This window comes from Piliocolobus tephrosceles, chromosome 11, assembly GCF_002776525.5.
Source record: "Piliocolobus tephrosceles isolate RC106 chromosome 11, ASM277652v3, whole genome shotgun sequence".
Lineage (NCBI taxonomy): Eukaryota > Metazoa > Chordata > Mammalia > Primates > Cercopithecidae > Piliocolobus > Piliocolobus tephrosceles.
This window is the reverse complement of record NC_045444.1, coordinates 86,515,969-86,537,150: the sequence shown is the minus strand read 5'-3', so window position 1 is coordinate 86,537,150 and position 21,182 is coordinate 86,515,969. Positions and strand designations below refer to the sequence as shown.

The following is a 21,182-nucleotide window of genomic DNA, read 5'->3' as shown; positions in this document are numbered from 1 at the left end:
ATAATAAGACTAAATGAAAACCAATAGTTTATGTTAGATACAACTTCTTTAATTCCTAGAAATGAACTGATGACTTATAGAATAAGAGATACTCAAATGGACTTTTCTCCTGTCTAAAGAAATAGTAAAATTGGAGACTGATTTGAGTAATAATAAAATTTCAGTCTCCCACACACAAAAAAGTAAAATTAAAATGAACTAAAGTTCTTAAATCTTTAAATTTAGTCCATGATCAACTTTTTATATCAGAATTTTGATTTTTAATCTGACACTGGGAAGTTTAAATATATACATATAACTATCAAATCATTGTTAGCAATAGTCTCTTTGACCTACATTTAAACAAGCAATAAGCTTAATACATATCTCATTTTACCCATTTAGCTAGCATATATTCAGTATATACCTACATGTTTTCTATAATTGTTCTTGATTCTTCTCATATTTTCCCAGAACTACCAGTTAGACTTGCACGTAATTTTAGGGTACACTGAGTCCTTGAGTCCACTGGAAGTCTGTTTTCAGCCAGCTGGTTATACCTACATGGTGTTAGGACTTAGGTAAATACTCTGGCCACTATCGCTCATGAATTCTGTATTTGAATTTATTACTGAGGACAAAAAAATGTTATCTTCATTCAAGGCATTTTGTTTCTGGTATTTTAATCAGAGTAGAAACTAAGACACTTTAATCTGCTGCTTCTAACTTAGAATATTCAGTAAAATCTTTCTTCTCATTTTCTTTGCAATTTAAAGTCTCCACTTGGGGGCAGGGGTCGGGGGGGAAATGGTAATTATTGACATTTACTCTCTCTGAGGGATTTTTTTTTTCCTGCTGATTCACAGAACTTTTCAGATAAAGAGTACCATAAAGGCATAAGTCACTATTACCCTTTAATCAATACCAGAATAAAGGAGTTAATTACCTTTAGTCAATACCAGAATAAGGGAGTTGGGTTAATCTCTAAATTATATTAACCTTGGATATTTCTTCACTGTGGTGTGGAGGAAGCTGATGATTTAAACACCATGGAAACTAGAAGCACACACTCTGTCTCTTTGAGGGGAGTTTATTTGTTCACCTACATTTTTTATTTTAACAGGTTTGATCAATTAAAAAAGAGCACGATGATTTGAATACCAGTCAAAATTATCATCTGATTGGCCAGATCTTGTTTTCCCAATGATTTTATGAGTTTATTTGTTTGCTTTTCCTCTAAAGGCAGTAAAAAAGAATTAAAACCAGTCAGCATTTGCCAAATTCCTAAAATTACAATTTGAGCCACTAAAAAATTTAAAAACCACAATTGTCCATTGGAAGATGAGTGGATAAAGAAAATGTGGTATATATACACAGTGGAATATTATCTAGCCTTACAAAAGGAAACCCTGCAATGTGCAACAACACTGATGAATCTTGAGGATACTATGCTAAGTGGAATCAGCCTGGCACAGGACAAATACTGCATGACTCCCTTCATATGAAGCATGTAAAATAGTCAAACTCATAGAAGCAGGGACTAGGATGGTGGTTTCCACGGCCTGGAAGGAGGAAATGGAGTATTGCTGTTCAATGGGTATAAGATTTCAGTTATGCAAGATGAGTAAGTTCTAGAGGCACTGTGCCTATGGCTAACAATACTGTACTGGCATTTAAAAACACAGTAAGAGGGTAAATTTCATGTTAAATGTGCTTAGCATAGTATTTTTAAAAAGAAAGAAAAACATTAAGTTATATAATTGATCCTAAATCATCATTTCAATATATTTTTGATAATTACCTTCAAGAATTGAGAAGCAGAGTTCCAAAGCATTCCTAAGACAAGAGTGCATCAGAAATGTTATGCCAGTGAACCATACATGGACTTTTAAGATGGTTCAATCAGGTTCCTTCATTTTATAAGAAACTAACGTACTGAGAAGTTATGTGCTAAGTTCAACCTGAGGCAACCAGTTTGTATCAGGACTCAGGTTGGTGCCCATGTTCTCTGATCTGTAGCACAGTCTCCCTTTTGGTGTTTCACAGTGCCAGTGCGTAGGAGGTGGGAAAGACCACAGGTTCATCCAATGATAGAGCTGCCAAGGATTTTGGAGTTCATCTAGGTGAACTCCCATCGTTTAGCAGATTAAAACATTGAAGCCAAGAGAATAAATACAATGTATACACATTGTACACAAAGGACACAGGTTTTCAGTATAATGATGTTCCTTTGTTACTTTACATGTGGTTTGAAACAAAGTATATTTTTAATGGACAATAAGATTACTGAATCACTGTTCACCCTAGAAGTTGAGAAGGCTCCCCATACTAGTGGCAGTAGACTTGGTTTGCTAAAGGATGGGAAATTCTAGAATTTGCATTTTAATTTACTAATTACTTTAGAATGATGGTTCTCAAACTTTTATTCTTTTCAATAAACATAAAAATGTCAAGCTTTTCTCCTGTAATTGAATTCCAAAATAGGTATTCCAATTTCCTTTTAAAATATATATATATTTGTATTATACACATATATATTATATATATATATATAGTGTTACACTCTGAGACATTGTGGCAGCTACAGAAATCAATACAGTTGACTGACAGCCTCTGCCACTCCTCTGGGTCCCCCAGTGCATTTACACCCCAGCCACACTGCCCCCAGGAGGCTGCTAGTTAACAGCTGAGGAGGCTGGGGACTAGTGAAAGCTCATTTCTGAACATTCCTCCAGTGGGCAACGTTGGCCTAAACACTCCTCATCGGCTTGCCAAAATTCAATACTGCATTGTAAGTTTGAGACGTTCTCTGCTCGATTTTCCTTTCTTTCTCTTCTTTCAAGCTATCAGATTTGTATGAAAGTCTACAGCCTTTCCCTGCCTGCTCTGGCTGCCTACCCTCTTCGCCATCTCTTCTAATCCCATCTTATCTTGGCATCTGTCTCTTGGAGGACTCAAAAGAAAACGAGTATGTGGGGTTTTTTTTTTCTAATTATACCTATTTTTTCCCCCACTGACATTTTAATACTTGCCCTAGACCCAGGAAGTATGTCCCACTTCCTTCTTCCTCCCCATAAATTGAGAATTACCATTAGACAATAGTGGCTAAATTAGTTAACATTGATTAATTAGCCAATATTTGGGGGGCACAAAGTCTATGATATTATTATTATAGGAGCTATTAGGTACACAAATAAATCAAAAGTCCATCAGGAGCTTATAATCAAGTTAAGGAGCAATGACTTACAGGGAAAATGTGGTTTTAATAATAATACAAGCAATAACAATTTTAAGGTCTGAGTCTATGCATCTATCTGTCTGTCTACCTGTCTGTCTAATCTATCTGAACAGATTTCCAGTGTGCAAGGTTAGGAGAGAAGGAACTATTGTTACAACATTCCAACATTGTCATTTTCTTCTCTGTAAAAACTGAATAATTTAATACAAAGGATCATGGAGAGAAATAACTAGAATGTTGGTAAAGTACCTATAAATCCCAAGGGATTGTGAACAGAGTTACTGTTTCCTGCTGCCAAAGGGTTTCATTTTTGACATGCTCTTGTATTCTTTAGCATTAATCATCTATCTTATATATACCTCTCAGCCGCAGTGCACAGGGGCTACCAGGAAAGACTGGAAGGAGTGGGGGTGGGGAGGCAGGAGAAGCAGGAGAGAAACACTGTGAATTCCAATCATGTAGCCTGGAAAAAGCAATGCGATGCTAATCCTACAATAGTAAATTTCTTCTTATCCCCTGAAACTGATGCTGACATTTCCATTTATTCATCCAGTTCCTTTAGACTCCTTGTCTAATCTCTTCTAGTTGCCAAGCAACAGTAACAGCAGTTCTGTACGTAAGCATTAGGCAACAACTATTGTCAATGTTTCTCCTTTCTGTGAACGGGAAATTTAATGACCCTTTCCTATGAGAAAATGATGACAAGAACCTGTTCCATGGTGAAATCTGAAAGCTGTGTGGCTTGTGTTCTTGTTTGAATACAAGGGTTGGACTAAATTGACTTCAACACTCCTGCAAAATTTTCCCAAAAGCTTGCATGGTTTGCACTTTCAAAACAACTACTTAGCATTAAAACTTGTCTCAAATCCCATGAAGCGAGTTATCTATTAAATGGAGTTAATGTTTAAAAGGTGCATAACGATGGGTTTCTTCTGTATCAAATGCTTGGATTTTTCTGACCACACTCCACCCCATATAAAGATTTGAACTATACTTCACTACTTTGTAAAATGCAAATCAAGAGAGTTACAAGAAAAAAATAATAAAATAGTATATATTGATTCAAAAATAATTAAAAATCTGCTCATCTGTTGGGGACAGACACCAGGACACACAGACATGAACACTTTCTATCTCCATTATCTGCAGAAATATTGAATATGTCACCTCTCTGGACAAGAGACTTTTCTCCTTTTTCCTATTCCTCCTTTTTTATTTTAATGATTCTATATAATTATTGTTTATAAACCAATTTAACTCTATAACAGCTCTAAAAGCTATTGCCAGTGAGTGGTGCAGCTCAGCAATGGCATTATAGTCTGAGCTGTTCCCCATTTCCATATCATCATATTGTCTAGTCTCGCTTACTTTTTGTAGGCTCAGCAATAGCTATAAAAGTTTGAAAAAGTCAAGTCCACTTTTATGTTCTTTTTCTTATTTGGTCTTTTTACTTTTTCTTTCTAATCTTGGTTCTATGGGAATTTATATTTTGAGTTTCAAACTTTTTTTTTTTTTTTTTAAGACTGAGTGTCACTCTGTCACCCAGGCTGAAGTGAAGTGGCATGCTCTCGGCTCACTGTAACCTTGCCCCCTGGGTTCAAGTGATTCTCCTGCCTCAGCCTCCTGAGGAATTGGGATTACAGGTGCCCGCCACTACGCCCAGCTAATTTTTGTATTTTTAGTAGAGACAGGGTTTTGCCATGTTGGCCAGGCTAGTCTCGATCTCCTGACCTCAGGTGATCCGCCTGCCTCGGCCTCCCAAAGTGCAGGTGTGAGCCACCGTGCCTGGCCTCAAACAAAAATGTTAATTAACTAGAGCTCCTTTTCCATTTTCTAATTGTGAAATAAACAGATAAGCTCCCCCAGATGCTTTCTAGTTTATATTGTTAAGAGCTCATAAAGCAGCTCTACATTTATTATTGTACTTGAAGACTTTGTGAGGCAGATTTTATTATCATGTCCAATTTACAGATTAGGAAATTGAGGCCCAGAAAAGTTAAGTGGCTTATTTCAGGATGCTCAACTAATAATCTCTGACTTCTGTCTCCAAACTCCACACTCTTTCCACAGCCTTACCTTGTTGGATGTCACCTCCCAAGTGTACTGCGTCTTCCAGTGTGGCTTAGGGACCACTCATTGGAATTAGTTATCAGTGCATAATTGGACACTTTGCAATTATTAACCCCATTCACAAGGAACTTCTTTACTTTCCATCATCAAGTTTTACTGCTGAATTGTATTCTATTTAAACTGATTTATGAGAATGCATTAAAAATATCTGATTAAAATTTCTATTTTGTCTATACTAGTTCTAATAATCCTTTCTTATTCAATTAAAATTACATTTGAACATTTGTAAATCTAATTTACCTTGGTACCCACATATTTTACACAGAAATAATCTAATGGTGACTATTAAGTCCTACACTGAAATTATCTATAAATTTCTAGTGTTCAATTTCTGTAAAAATACATTATTTGAAAAAGAAGCTATTAAAAATGAATAAGCCCTACATATATAAACCTTATATATATAAAACCTATATATAAGATCAGATTAGCCCAAAGATTTTGTTCTGATACCTCACCTTCACAAAATGACACTTGGGGAATTTTTTTCTCTCTTTACTTTTTTATTTCGTGCAGCGGGATATGACCGGTTACTTACCAAAGGACCTCATTTGGTATTGTGAAGCCTACCTGAGACCACCTGTATGATTACGTAAACATACAACTTTTCTGAAGAACCACAGGTAGTCAACATAAGTAACCCAAGTTTCTGTTTTTAAGAAGAAATTTAAAACATGCTTTATTTAACAGCAAAAAGAGTACTAAAATGAGATGACATTTCCATTAACCTACATTTCATTTTTCAAGAAGACTTGAGATTTTGCAAAACATCATAAATGGGAAATGAAGTCTCTAAAGAACTTAACAATTCAAGCAGGCGTGTTCATTCATTCATTATTCATTCATTTATCTAACTGTATCTGGGGGGTCAACTATGTATCAAACCCAAGAATAAGTAATAGTAAGAACCATTCACCGCCTCCAAGAAGCACACAGTCTCACATGGTGAGACGGAGCCACAGCCGACAATTACACTCCCTGGAATAACAGCTGCAGTGGAGAATGCAGAGAACCCCACAGAAGTACAAGGTGAATGACAGAAGAAGGGTGAATCATTCAGGCAGGGCAGGAGAAAGGAGAGAGTTGAGTCCCTAAGGAGGACATCCCAGACAGAGGAAACAGCCTTTGCAAAGGAGGCAGACATATTTAAGGTCAGGGTGGCGACTGAGAGATGCATGGAGATGTGGCAGTGGATAAAGGTATAAAAGGTGGATGGGGTCCACTCATGCAGGGGATGTATGTAATGCTCAAGAGACCAGACTCTGATTGCAACCATATTTTCAATTTAATTCCTTATCGCTATAATTCAACAAGATAGAGATATTTTAAAATGAAACAGTTAAAAGATTGTCAATTTTAAGTTTCAGTTGTCTTCAATATTAATCCTGAAATTATTAGCTACCTGCTCCTTTGGACTAAAAGCTGCATGAAGGCAGGAATCATTTCCTCACCAAAGCACCTACTCGAATTCATCCAATAGAGGACCCACTAGAGACAACTGATGAACTCATTTGATTCCAACACTTCTTATGAAGTAATTAATTTCTCACAGTGCTTGACTAGACACTGCATCAACGGCACTACATAGATGTTTTATCTGATCTCTACAATCTTGTACTCTAAGACATAACAGTTGTTATTATTCTTAATTTTCATAATTAAAATGTCATTGCTCTGTGTGACAGACTGAGAAACAAACTAATCATAAAAAGGCCATGAAAGCTAATAACTAAAGACAGTAAGTATACTAAAATAAATCAATGTAAAATTATAAATGATCAGAATTTTCAGTTGTTTATTATGGTTTATTTTACTGAGTTGAGAAATCGATTAACCTTTTGACATGGGAAGATGGAATTCACTAAATAAGTTACAGAAGCACTACTTCCATTTTCATCACCCTCTTTCAAAATAGTGCCAACACTTTGATAAGTTATGGAAATGCAGTGGGAAAACACTACTGTTAACTGTCACGTGGACATCTGACACTGCTCATGAGGAGTGGAATGACTGTGGCTCGTAAGCCTATGCATGGAGCATTCACACTGAACCTCCATGATCTGTGCGCTGACACATCAGCCTATTTTCCCTCATTGGCACGATGCCACCTCTGTTTTGAATAAGACACTCTAACACTCTAATGTTGGCTGCTGAGCCTACCATATTGGTCTGTCCACCAGCCATGCTTTGCAGGGATCAATTGCTATGAGTCTGATTCTTTAAAGTGCTTTTCCTTTCCATGGTCCAACTCTAGGAGCTGTTCTATCTCAGCAGATATTAGCAAAGGGGCTGCTGATCCTTGGTCAGCATCATGGCGCCCAACCCAGCTTCTCAAATTGGGGATTACATATTCTCACTTGAATATATGACTGTAAGTTCAGACATTATATGAAGAAGCCATGATATAAAAGGGACATCTTGCTGCTATTTTTTACTCAATGGCCAATAAGTTTGTAAAGATATAGGAAAAAACAAACTCAGCTTCTCCTACTATACTCTCACAATGCAGAATGCTTCTGGGGACCTCTGGTAACCCATATGTATGGGGGACTTCTCTCCACCAAACAATCCTTCAGCAGTGGATTCTTCAGCAGACATCAGCTGGGTGTTCTCCCACTTAGTTCTCCCAGTGTTAATTCTGACACTGTCTACCTGGAGACAGCATCAGATTCCACAGATTGAGAGCTCAGTTCCACAAGACCACCCCCCACTTCAGAGCCCTCCATGTTCACAGGCTCCATATCTGTGGATTCAACCAATCACAGAACAAAAATATTTTGGGGGGAAAAAAAGTAAAAAATATCAGGAGTGTACTGAGTACCTATGGCTTTTGGAATCATAAAATCAAAATATCTTAAGTCAAACCACCATAAATCAGGGACTGTCTATAATTTGCTAGAGTGGCTCACAGAACTTAGGGAACACATTTACTGGTTTATTACAAAGGATATTATTAAGGTTACTGATGAACACGAGATAGAAGAGATGCACAGGGCAAGGTATGTGGGAAGGGGTTCAAAGCTAACATGCCCTCTCTCTGGGTTCACCATGCCAAACCTCCAAGTATTTAGCTCAGCCCTTTTGGGTTTTTATGGAGGCTTCGTTACATAGGCATGACTGCTTACATCATTGGCCACCAGTGATCAACTTAACCTTCAGCTCCTCTCCCCTCCTGCCAGTTTGGTGGAGGGAAAATTCCAACCCTCTAATCACCTGGTTGGTTCCCTGGGCAACCAGCCCCCATTGGACGATATCCAAGAGCCCTCAGCCAAAGATCAGCTCATTAGCATACAAAAAGACATTTATCATTTTGAAGATACCAAGGATTTTAGGAATGGTATATATATTTCATAATAAGTATCACAAAGTTACAATGATTTTATACTGAAATAATGTGTGGAATATATTATTAAATACAATGGATAAAAATTTTGCATCAATTTTTAAGACAACACGTAATAATACTCCAAGGAAATTGTATGTTGTCAGAAGTTAGTTTTGACCATGTGCCCAGAGACTTGGGGTAACACATCAGTCCTTCTGTGTCTTGGGGGCATTTTGATGGAAAACCCTGAGAAGCAGTAATATGTGGAAAGGGTACAGGCTTTAGAACCAGACACAGCTAAGTTTGAATCCTTGTTCCTCCACATTTCTTGAGAGTTTGACTTTGACCAAGACAAGTCTGACCTCAAGCCTCAGTGTCCTCATCAAACAGAAAGGTTATTTAATATGAAGATTTATAAAATATGTAGCACAGTCACTGATGGAGCCAGGTGAGATTTTTAGAAGATGTGAGATCAAGTCATACTCCAGCTTAAAACCTTCCAGCAGTTTCTTTCTGCTCTCTGAATAATGCCCTACATGGCAGTATCAAGGTTCCAAACCTTTCAGGACATGGACCTCCTTTGGCAGTCTGGTGAAGACTTTGGGGTCTTTCTCAAAACAACATTTTAAAATTCATGAAATAAACTGCATGTGATTACAAAGGCAACTACTTATATTGAAATATACTTAGAATATTCATAAAAACAAACATGCTACAGTAATATATGTACTTCTCTATTAACACATCAAATAACATCATATAGTAACAGGGTTCTATAACTACAGTAAGTTTGAAGTAGTGATGAACAAACAACATTTCAGGATATCTGCAACAAATGTAATTGAATATGAAAATGTCTGTGATTTTTAACTGTGAAAGTCACAGGCACTGCTGCTCTACTGTGGGTTTTTTGTTTATTTGTTTGTTTTTTGAGACGAAGTCTTGCTCTGTTACCCAGTCTGGAGTGCAGTGGCGCGATCTTGGCTCACCGCAACCTCCGCCTCCAGGGTATAAGTGATTCCCCTGCCTCAGCCTCCTGAGTAGCTGGGATTACATGTGCCTGGCACCACACCCAGATAATTTTGTATTTTTAGTAGAGACTGCGTTTCTCCAGGTTGGTCAGGCTGTCTTGAACTCCCAACTTCAGGTGATCCAACCGCCTCAGCCTCCCAAAGTGCTGGGATTACAGGTGTGAGCCACCACACCCAGCCCTACTCTGTTTTTTTTTTTCCTTTGCCTACATTCATGACTGGAGGAACTAGTAAATTTCATTTAGATATTAGTGAAGATAAAAATGTATTTGTTCTCATCTACATTCATGGACCCATGGATTGTAACCACGATCCCTTGGAGATCCACGGACCTGGACAGAGAGCCGGCATTCTAAGCGGTATTCTTTGACTTCATCTCCCATCATCAATCACCTTTGTCTGCCACACTTGGACCACACTGACCACTTGGCTCGTCAAACACATTCAACTTAATCCACCTTAGGCATCTGCTTTGCTTTTCTCTCTGTCCGGAATTCTCTGTCCTCAGATCTTTGTATGGTTGTTTCTTTCCCCATCTTTATCTCAATCAAATGTCACCTCCTCCAAAGGGCTTCCCTGACCACCCCACACAGAGCAGCCACCTCCCCTTGCCTCCCCCTTCATCACACTGCCCTGCTGTTTTCTCCACAGTCGTTATCACTGCCTGAAACAATTGTGTTCATTTAGATATTCTTGTGTTTATTCTCTGCTTCCCTGCCCTAAAATATGAGCTCCATGGCAGCAGGAACTTCATCCACATGTTCAGCGCCATACCCCTGGCATCCAGAGTGGTGTTTGGGTCTATTACCCCATTGCTAAGTGAAAGAAAAAATAGTAAGAGCTTCACAAATGTCACTTCTCTCATCCTTCACTCTGTATTTTTGGTATGGTGAGGATACAAAGAGATGAAAAACAAACCCCTGCCCTCACATGGTTTACAGTCCAGAGAAGGCTGTGGGGTGACGCTGTGGAAGGTGCACCAGCACTGTGGTGGCTTGGGCTCCTGTCTAGGCTCTCCCACATGCCTGTCAAACCACTGGCAAACCAGTGCTAGGGCCTCAGTTCCTATGGTGTCAGACAAATGGGTTGGACAAATTTATCTTCATGGTCTACAGTTTATGATCCTTAAGAGCTAACAGTGCAAGGCAGCATATGTGGCAGGTGAGGGATTCTGACCCTCAGTGGAGGACGCAGCATAGACTTGGAAAGAGCTCTGAAGTGGAATCAGTCTCCAACAAATCATGAGAAGTGGGGATTTTCAGAGTCATGAACTCTCAGCGTTGAAAGAAATGTCAAAGGCTGCCCAGCATGACCACCAGGTGTTAACACTGGATGTCTCTCTGAGTCCCTTTCTGAAGAGATAATATAATATCCTTGCTCTTAGATGTAACCCAGCGTGGGGGTGAAGAGTATGAACTGTGGAACCGCACACTGCCTGGGTTCAAATCCCAGTTCTGCTGTTTACCAGCTACGTGAACTTAGCCAAATTACTTAACTTCTCTGTTTCTCCACTTCCACCTCTGTAAAATGGAAATAATAACAGTATCTTCTTTATGGGGTTATGGTCAAGAGTAAATGAAAAAATGAGCGTCATATGCTTAACATGCTTTCAGTAAACATTACTTATGATTCTTTCTGCTCAACAGTTCACTGGTGTGGCAAACTTACTACATATCCCCCAAAACTATTTTCCCTTTCTCCATTGTAACTGAGTTTTTACCAGCTAGGGACTGTATTACCCAGTTTGGAGTTTCTGTGAGCCAACATATAACTTGATCTTACCTTTTCCTTGACATTCACATGAGTATTGAGTTCAGCCATCTTGCTTCTAGTGGAATAGGCCCTATAATAAAGAAAGAAAAAAGATTAAGTTTTAAAATTGATTTCTCAATGTGTTATTTTTTTACTCTCTTCTGACATAGTAAACAACTTCATTCAGTCATAATCATAAATATCATTTTAGAATGTAAAAATACTTTCAAGCTAGGCATCTGACTTAGATATGTTCTAAAAGCATGTTACAATAACTCTAGAAGACGAAGTAAAATCTTTTATTCATACTGTATTGACATGAAAAATGACAAAGACAGATGGGAATTTATCTAAATTGTGTTTCTTCCTATTATGTAGAAGAAAGGTGGTCAAAAATAGAGAGAAGGGAAATTGTACCTATTTTAACTAAGTATTGTCATCACAGTCCTCACTGTCTCAAAGCTTTTATCGGCTCCTAGGTAATCTAACAAACATTTATTGAATATATCTCTCCTATAGGTACATAACAATACCAAGCACTGCAGGAAGAAACAGGAGGAAACTACTGCAGGTTTAAACATAAGAATCCACTCCCCAACTTCTTTTCTTGTCTTTTTTTCCCCCAACTTTTCTCTCTATCTGGAATGCTCTAATTTCAGATTTTTGCAGGGTTGTTCCTTTCCTGTAGTCTTTTTTTGGGGGCCGGCCTCAAAATCTTTTTTTTGAGCTTGTCTCAAAACAAATCTAAAGGAAAACCTACCTGTTGTCAGACTGGAATGCAGTGGCGTGATCGCAGTTATAGGTGTGAGCCACTGCACCTGTCCTCTGCAGTCTTCATCTTAGCTCGAGTATCACCTCTTCCAAGAGGGCTTCACTGACCACTATATCTAAAGCTGCCACCTCTCCTGCCTTACTCTCCAACAGAATATAACAGTTTTAAATTTGTTTTTTCACTTACTGACACATCATGAGCAACATTCCAGATCAATACATATGTATCTTCACCATAATTTTTATTGTCCATAATTTCTTAATCTCCATTTTCAAATGGACCCTTAAAACTGCCCATAATCCTTCTGTTTCTTCAAAATCTTCAGGTTTTCTGCCTTTGGTGTCCAACCTCCTTTGTAAAGTGGCCCCCTCTGAGAAGATCTGTGTTCCCAAAATCAAGCTGTTGTGTTTTCTTTTCCCTTATCTGGTCAAAATCTTTCACCATTATAATGGAAGACAGATCTTAAGACTTTAACGGATTCAATCTTTTTGAAATAGAGAATAAATGACTTAAATGCACAAACAGATTGGTTCAGAAATTAGCAGCCAGTCCGGCCAAGATATCAACATATACACCTATTTGCATGTTGAATGGTTTTTGTCAATCAAGAACCACTGAAACACTTTCTTATATTCTTTTGCTTTTGTTATAAAGAGTGTCCCCACCTCCAGAGTAGACACATGCTAGGAATAACTTGCAAAAATTCTCTGATTCCTCCCCACTATTTTATTTTACACCTACATCTTAAATAGAGCATAAATTCAGATCCATTATCTTTTGTTGATTTTAGGATGAAAGCTTGGTAATATGCAATGTTAACTCTATTACTACTCAAATTATTCTCAACTAGGAATCCAGAGAGACAAATTATCAAATATTAGAAACAGTAAGATTTTATTTTTATAAGTTTCTAAATAATACTGCCACTGACACAGCATTTGGACATGCTAGCAGGAGAGACCCTGCATACTTGCTTCCAGTAAAGCAGCACTTTCCCAAATGCTCCATAAAAGTGCCCAGTCTATCGGTAAGTTCTATATCCCTTGACTTGGCATATAGGAGAATCAGTTGGTGCAAAAGTAATTGTGATTTTTGTCATTGAAAGTAATGGCTAATGCATCACCAAGACAGTCCTAAGCCAAAAGAACAAAACTAGAGGCATCACGCTACCTAGCATCGAACTATACTACAAGGCTACAGTAACCAAAACAGCATGGTACTGGTACAAAAACAGAGATACAGACCAATAGAACAGAACAGGGCCCTCAGAAATAATACCACACATCTACAACCATCTGATCTTTGACAAACCTGACAAAAACAAGAAATGGGGAAAGGATTCCCTATTTAATAAATGGTGCTGGGAAAACTGGCTAGCCATAAGTAGAGAGCTGAAACTGGATCCCTTCCTTAAACCTTATACAAAAATTAATTCAAGATGGAAGAGAGACTTAAATGTGAGACCTAAAACCATAAAAACCCTAGAAGAAAACCTAGGCAATACCATTAAGGACATAGGCATAGGCAAGGTCTTCATGTCTAAAACACAACAAACAATGGCAACAAAAGCCAAAATTGACAAATGGGATCTAATTAAACTAAAGAGCTTCTGCACAGCAAAAGAAACTACCATCAGAGTGAGCAGACAACCTACAGAATGGGAGAAAATTTTTGCAATCTACTCATGTGACAAAGGGCTAATATACAGAACCTACAAAGAACTCAGACAAATTTACAAGAAAAAAACAAACGACCCTATCAAAAAGTGGGCAAAGGATATGAACAGACACTTCTCAAAAGAAAATATTTATACAGCCAACAGATACATGAAAAAATGCTCATCACCACTAGCCATCAGAAAAATGCAAATCAAAACCACAATGAGATATCATTTCACACCAGTTAGAATGGCCATCATTAAAAAGTCAGGAAACAACAGGTGCTGGAGAGGATGTGGAGAAAGAGGAACACTTTGACACTGTTGGTGGGAGTGTAAACTAGTTCAACCATTGTGGAAGACAGTGTGGCAATTCCTCAGGGATCTAGAACTAGAAATACCATTTGACCCAGCCATCCTATTACTGGGTATATACCCAAAGGATTATAAATCATGCTGCTATAAAGACACATGCACACGTATGTTTACTGCGGCACTATTCACAATAGCAAAGACTTGGAACCAACCCAAATGTCTGTCAATGACAGACTGGATTAAGAAAATGTGGTACATATACACCATGGAATACTATGCAGCCATAAAAAAGGATGAGTTCATGTCCTTTGTAGGGACATGGATGCAGCTGGAAACCATCACTCTCAGCAAACTATCACAAGAACAAAACCAAACACCGCATGTTCTCACTCATAGGTGGGAATTGAACAATGAGAACACTTGGACACAGGAAGGGGAACATCACACACTGGGGCCTGTTGTGGGGTGGGCAGAGCGGAGAGGGATAGCATTAGGAGATATACCTAATGTAAATGACGAGTTAATGGGTGCAGCACACCAACATGACACATGCATACATATGTAACAAACCTGCACGTTGTGCACGTGTACCCTAGAACTTAAAGTGTAATAAAAAAGAAAAAGAAAACAAAGAAGCAAACAAACAAACAAAAAAAGAAGTTATTTTGTGATATCTGAACACTTCCTATTTCCTTTACGTATTTGGGTTTTTGTCCATAATAAAAACTATAGTATGAAAAAAAAAAAAAAAGAAAGAAAGTAATGGCTAAGGCCACAAATACTTTTGTACCAACCTAATAGTTGGCAAATAACACTTGAATTTTATTTTCACTTATTCCTGACCCTGAAAGTTACTCACTTGTAAATAAAGGATTCTTTTCTGATTATTTCTAATAGTGAACATGAATGATGTGTGAAGTACAAGAACAAATAATTAGGTGCTTTTGTTTACAAGCCATGGATGGAAAGTGAAGCCTTTCGTTGGTCATTACAAGCCTGCAAGATGGTCTGCAATCATTATATTGGAAGAATTCCGGATGGCTGACTTTCTTATTCAAATGAAAGTTTTAGTATTATGTAAACATACACTGTATATATATGAATTTTTCAGTGTGTGATAGTATATGAATGTGTATATGGGGGGTAAGGGGGAGAGGAGAGAGAGAGGTATACCTAAGAACTATGAAGAACTGAATGGTGACAGCTGAATTTGGTGCCATTAAGAATGAATCTGTGAGCCACGATGCCTTTCAATAGACCAGATCAGCTGATTCTTCTGGACACATCTAATTTTGTCATTACAGATATGTGAAATTTAATAGAAGCTTTTGCTTTGTTTTGCATTTGGGCGTTGATGTCTAGGGTTTGGATATGCAGCATTTTCTAAAGCTGAAATGTTATAATCCGCAGGGGAATCAGGGAGCAATTCCATTGAAGACAGAAAATTCATGAGATCTGAAGACATGGTGACAATGGATGGTAAGCTATATTCATAAGAAAACATACACGTACACACACTCACAACCTCCTTGGCAATTCTTTTTCTCTTTGACCTCAAAGTCTAACTCAAGGAAGACTCTTCTTTGGGACTGATGTTAGTAAGATTAATTACAATTTTATTCAAATCATAATTTTATTTTTTTGTGGAAGGAAAATGCTGGCCGTGAGCGTAGAATGGGGCTATTTTAAGTTTTTCAGATGGGAAGATAAGATAAAAATAATTATAGGGACCCATTCCTTGTCCATTTTACTCTCAATTATTTTTCCCATGTGGAAGGCTGCTTCTACAGGCTCTACCTTCCAGGTGGGTTCCAATACCCTCTCCACATCACAGTAAAATAAAATCTTACTGTTTCTAATATCACAGCTTTCTGCCAGCTGGTGCATAAAAAGAGGCAATGGGAAACTAGTTAAAAGGTTTTAATCTAAACAGACCATAAATTTGGTTTGCCTTAAAGAATTATAAGTTTAAGTGACCAGATAGTCAAGTTGGGTTCTACTGCTAAGGACAAACACTAGGGAAACCGTGGGACAGACAAGGTTATTCTCAGTGTGCCCTGAAGGTCCTTGTTGAGTGTCTGCACCCTCCCATTGGCACTAGTCCCTCCAGAATGTCCGGAAGCCCACCTTGCCCCTGCATAACATCATGTGCTCATTACCTTTACTGAGCTGACCCTCCCTGCTATGAAAATGAAACTGGGCTGTGTCCCTATTTTGAGATTCTCTTTTCTGCTATGAACTCTATCTGCCGAGTCAGCTCAATTTCATCTGAATCTTAATTGTTTAAAGTAGTCAAGGAACTTTTCAATATATTTTCACCTCATTTCACATGACAGGCCCAGAGTTTAGCAACGTGAAGCCTCAGTCCTCCAAGGTGCAGACATCTAGGTAAGCCCGAGAAGCCTCTAATGCTGTGAGTTTTAGGACCTACAGTGAGTAACAGGTGTCTGGGGACAACAGACCTTCTCCCTAACATCTTGGGCATCATGCTTGGTAGTGTATCACTGCCAAACATGACCAAATACTCACACCTTAACATGCATCGACCACAAGAGCTTTCAAATCTATAAGAAAGGTACAGGGATCTTTGACTTCTTGAGAAGAACCTGGTTTCTCCTTGTTATTATCATTTGAAATTGTTATTGGAACAGACCAATTACTGAGGGCTATTCAAGTCCATGGATACATGTTTTTGTACATACCAATGAATCAACACAAAATTAAGATACTCAGAAATAAAAGTCCTGATATTGGTGCAACATTTCAACAACTTAGACATTTTTTAAAACTTTTTTCTCTAAAATTGCAATTTAGATTTCAGGAATACCATTACAACATATATAGATACAATCATCTAATTTTTATGTATGTCTTAAAGAAAAATAGGGATCAAGGAAATTGTTAAAACTTATTAGGGAAACGTATTAGTCATAAAGAAAAGATTTTCACCATTTTAATACATCATCTGTATATACTTTTCTAGGATAAAATTTATGAACCACAAATACGGTTACCACCAACCACTTCAAACACAAAAGTATATTGAACTGATCACTAAGCAAAAATCTTACACAACATGCATTAACAGTAGCCAGAAAATCTATTAGCTTAGAACAAAGATAAACATTTTTTATGAAAAATAAACCCAAACAATAGAAATTCTGGTAAATATGTTTGTCTCAGTATTTCCAACTGATACAATTCAACAAAGTTTAATATGTATGACAGTCTGTAAAGTTTTAAAAATACATATTTATGTTTCTAATGCAATCACATAAAACATGCAAAGTTCTATCAATGTACTGAGCTATCAAATCGCTTTCTGACTTGCTTGTCTCCTTTCTCCCTCCTGTTTGATTGTATAGGCAGTAATAAAGTTTCATTTTTGTTTCTCTGAAACCCATTAATTCTCTTAGGTTTACTTTGATGTTCTCGGGTATTACATCACTTTCCTTGAACTGGATTTAAGAAACCATAGGAAATATATAAGAAAACATGTTAAGTAATGATTTTAACAAAATTTTCAAGGTTATTAATGCAAAATTTCCCATGATTTATAAAAACATAAAAATCATACTGCATATTTGCGGCCATTAATAGGGTATTTCATAAATTATCATAATGTAAGCTGGAGTGGGTAAATGCCAAATGTCATGACATATGGCTTAGAGAGGGAAAATGACCAAGTTGGTAGAGATTGGATCGAGTTGAGTTTCCGGCTAATCAAAAGACTTAACCAGGGAGCTCTGAAAAAGTGAGATTTCTGGGCCCCAAGGTCAGTTGGTGTGGGGAAGTTGTGATGAAAAACAGCAACTCCCAGGTCATTTTCATGCAAAGCCAGATTTGAATGTGGCTAGTCTAAAGTGAAATGTGTTGGAAGGGTTTAATAGAGGCCGAATTTCAAAGACTGAGTACTAAAAAAGGAATATAAGCTGTCTCATTAATACTTTTTATATTGATTATATGTTGAAATGGTAGTATTTGATAGATTGGATTAAATAAAATACAATATTAAAATTAATTTCATCCACTTCTTTTCACTTTTTCAATGTGACTGCTAGAAAATGTACGACTGCATGTATGGCTTACGTTATATTTCTATTGGAAAGTACTGTCCCAGAGCAGAGGTTCTTAAAGTGTGGTTCCCAGATGAGTAGCAGCAGCTTCACCTGGGAACTTGTTAAAGATGCAAATACTCTGCTCCTCACCAGACAGAAAGAGAAGCTCTGGAGGGCAGGGGCAGCACAGCAATCAGTGCTTAACAAGCCACGCACTAGCAAAACCGTGAGAACCACTAGTGTCTCCATCCTGGAACATAAAGAAAGAGCCTTTTCCTTAATGCCAAATATTACACACAACAAACAGATTCTCATGGAAGCCTAGAGAGATAAGGAGAAGATGAGTTTCCTCCAAATTATGTTGTTAAGGAATAATCTTTTCACAAATACATTATTAATAATAATTAGCACAGTTCTGGAGAACTTACAACGTACCAGACACTCTGCTAAGTGCCTTGACATACATTTTTTTCATTTTACCATCACAACTCTACAAATAGAAATTAAGATTATCCCCATATTTGCCAGGCGCGGTGGCTCACTCCTGTAATCCCAGCACTTTGGGAAGCCGAGGCGGGCGGATCACTTGAGGTCAGGAGTTCGAGACCCGCCTGGCCAAGATGGTGAAACCCCATCTCTACTTAAAATACAAAAAATTAGGCCAGGCGCAGTGGCTCAAGCCTGTAATCCCAGCACTTTGGGAGGCCGAGACAGGCGGATCACGAGGTCAGGAGATCGAGACCATCCTGGCTAACACGGCGAAACCCCGTCTCTACTAAAAATACAAAAAATTAGCCGGGCGAGGTGGCGGGCGCCTGTGGTCCCAGCTACTCAGGAGGCTGAGGCGGGAGAATGGCGTGAACCCGGGAGGCAGAGGTTGCAGTGAGCTGAGATCTGGCCACTGCACTCCAGCCTGGGCGACAGAGCAAGACTCCATCTCAAAAACAAAAAAACAAAAAATTAGCTGGGTGTGGTGGTACACACCTGTAATCCCAGCTACTCGGGAGGCCGAGGCAGGAGAATTGCTTGAACCCAGGAGGTGAAGGTTGCAGTGAGCCAAGATCACGCCACTGCACTCCAGACTGGGGGACACGAGCAAGACATCATCTCAAAAAAAAAAAAAAAAAAAGATTATCCCCATTTTTACATACGTGGAAACTGAAGTACCTTTAAAGAGATCTAGTAACTGCTCAAGGTCCCATAGTAAGTGGCAGGGCCAGGACTCAAACCCAAGGCAGTCCAACTCAGCAAGCCCATGGCCATTGGGCTAATAGCACCTCAAAACCATCATAAATAAGTCACGAGGCTCATTGTCTATGAAATACAGTAAGAACTCTGCCAGGGGAATAAAACCGTTCTCCGGGACCTGCCTTCTCAGGCCAGACAGGCCCACGATAATGCCTTGTGCATGTGCAGGACGCACAAACTGCAGCGCGAAACCACTCCACTCACACAGGAATGGGCATAAATTAACTTGTTTTAAAGAAATGGCTATTTTTGGCTGGGCACGATGGCTCACTCCTGTAATCCCAGCACTTTGGGAGGCTGAGGTGGGTGGATCACCTGAGGTCAGGAGTTCGACATTAGCCTGACCAGTATGACAAAACCTCGTCTCTCCTAAAAATATAAAAATTAGCTGGGCGTGATGGCATGTGCTTGTAGTCCCAGGTACTTGGGGTGGTAAGGTGGGGGGGGGGGAGCGGAGGGGCTGAGACAGGAGAATTGCTTGAACCCGGGAGGTGGGGCGGAAGTTGCAGTGAGCTGAGATTACATCACTGCACTCCAGGCTGGGCGACAGAGTGAGACTCCATTTGCCACAACACCCCCACCAGAAAAAGGCTGTTTTCCTGCAGCTTCCTACCTCAGGTGAAGTTGCAGTTAGTGGGCCCTCAGCCAACAAATTGTTTCTTGTGAGCTGTGATGCTGCCAGTGGCTCCGTGACATTCTGGGGTCTAAAGGTATAACTAATTGAATTACTAACTAAAATTATTAAGTTAGAGTTATTAAAGTGTCTGTGTACCTGACTTTGGTATAGCCTAGACAATGCTATTGAAAATCCTGCATCACTATGATCGTGTAGATCCTGAGACATTTTCTCACGGCTGCTCAGAGGGGAAGAATCAGCACTGATCTTGTGTGTAGGAAGTCAATTATGCCATGTGATTTGAGAAGCAGCAAAAATCTCAGGCAAAACAGCATCCAACAGTATCTCTGAGTATGAGCTTCTTAAGAGACATACGCATTTCTACTTAGTTGAAGGCATGTTATTACCTCTGGAAGAAGGTGCACTACCACAGATTAATTTATTTCATTCTCCTACTGCCATCAATTGGCCCTTAGCAGAGAGCAGTGCTCTGAGAGGATGGGAAACAGGACAGGTAAGTTTCAATAGCGAGAGCTGGAAGGACTTCACATCTGTCTATAAAGGACACCATTCCTCCTGATGGGCCACAGTGTGGCACGAGGGTCTCAGGTCTCCAGGTTGTGGTCTCTTTTGGCTCTTACATACTACAGGTCTGTACGGGCACTGGGAATTGATGGAAACACTTACAAAGGCATGGGCGCCATCTCCAATGATGTACAGTAGTAGGCTATTTCTCTGTACAGGTCACTTTTAAACCAGAGACTAACCATCCAGTGCCCTAAGCACAATCAGGGGCACTTGCATGCCAGCTGAAAGGGAAACAGTGTTCCTTCTACAAAACTGAGATTTGGTCTAAATTTAGTAGTAGGTATGTTTTCTGTCACCTAACTGTTCAATTGCCTAATTTCTCTTCCATTTTGTCCCCTCCTTCTTTTCCTTCCATCCTTTGCTACTCCTTATCTGGCATGGTAACAACTGAGGTCTCTTCTATTTCAAGTGTTTTTGCTCTTTGTTTCTGTAGTTTAATTTCCATAGTTTAATAAAAGTTCTTGTTCCTCAAA

At 38.8% G+C, this 21,182-nt stretch overlaps 1 protein-coding gene across 5 annotated transcripts in view; it reads right to left on the bottom strand.

Annotated features, from left to right (window-relative positions):
• Positions 1-21,182, bottom strand: part of SPATS2L (spermatogenesis associated serine rich 2 like) — a 176,729-nt gene that overhangs the window by 78,349 nt on the left and 77,198 nt on the right. For all 5 annotated transcript variants that reach the window (XM_023218305.1, XM_023218323.1, XM_026454498.2 and 2 more), the window contains exon 3: positions 11,486-11,546. In XM_023218305.1, the coding sequence (XP_023074073.1) occupies positions 11,486-11,524 (39 nt within the window). In that variant the 5' untranslated portion in view covers positions 11,525-11,546. The remainder of the gene's footprint in view (positions 1-11,485; positions 11,547-21,182) is intronic.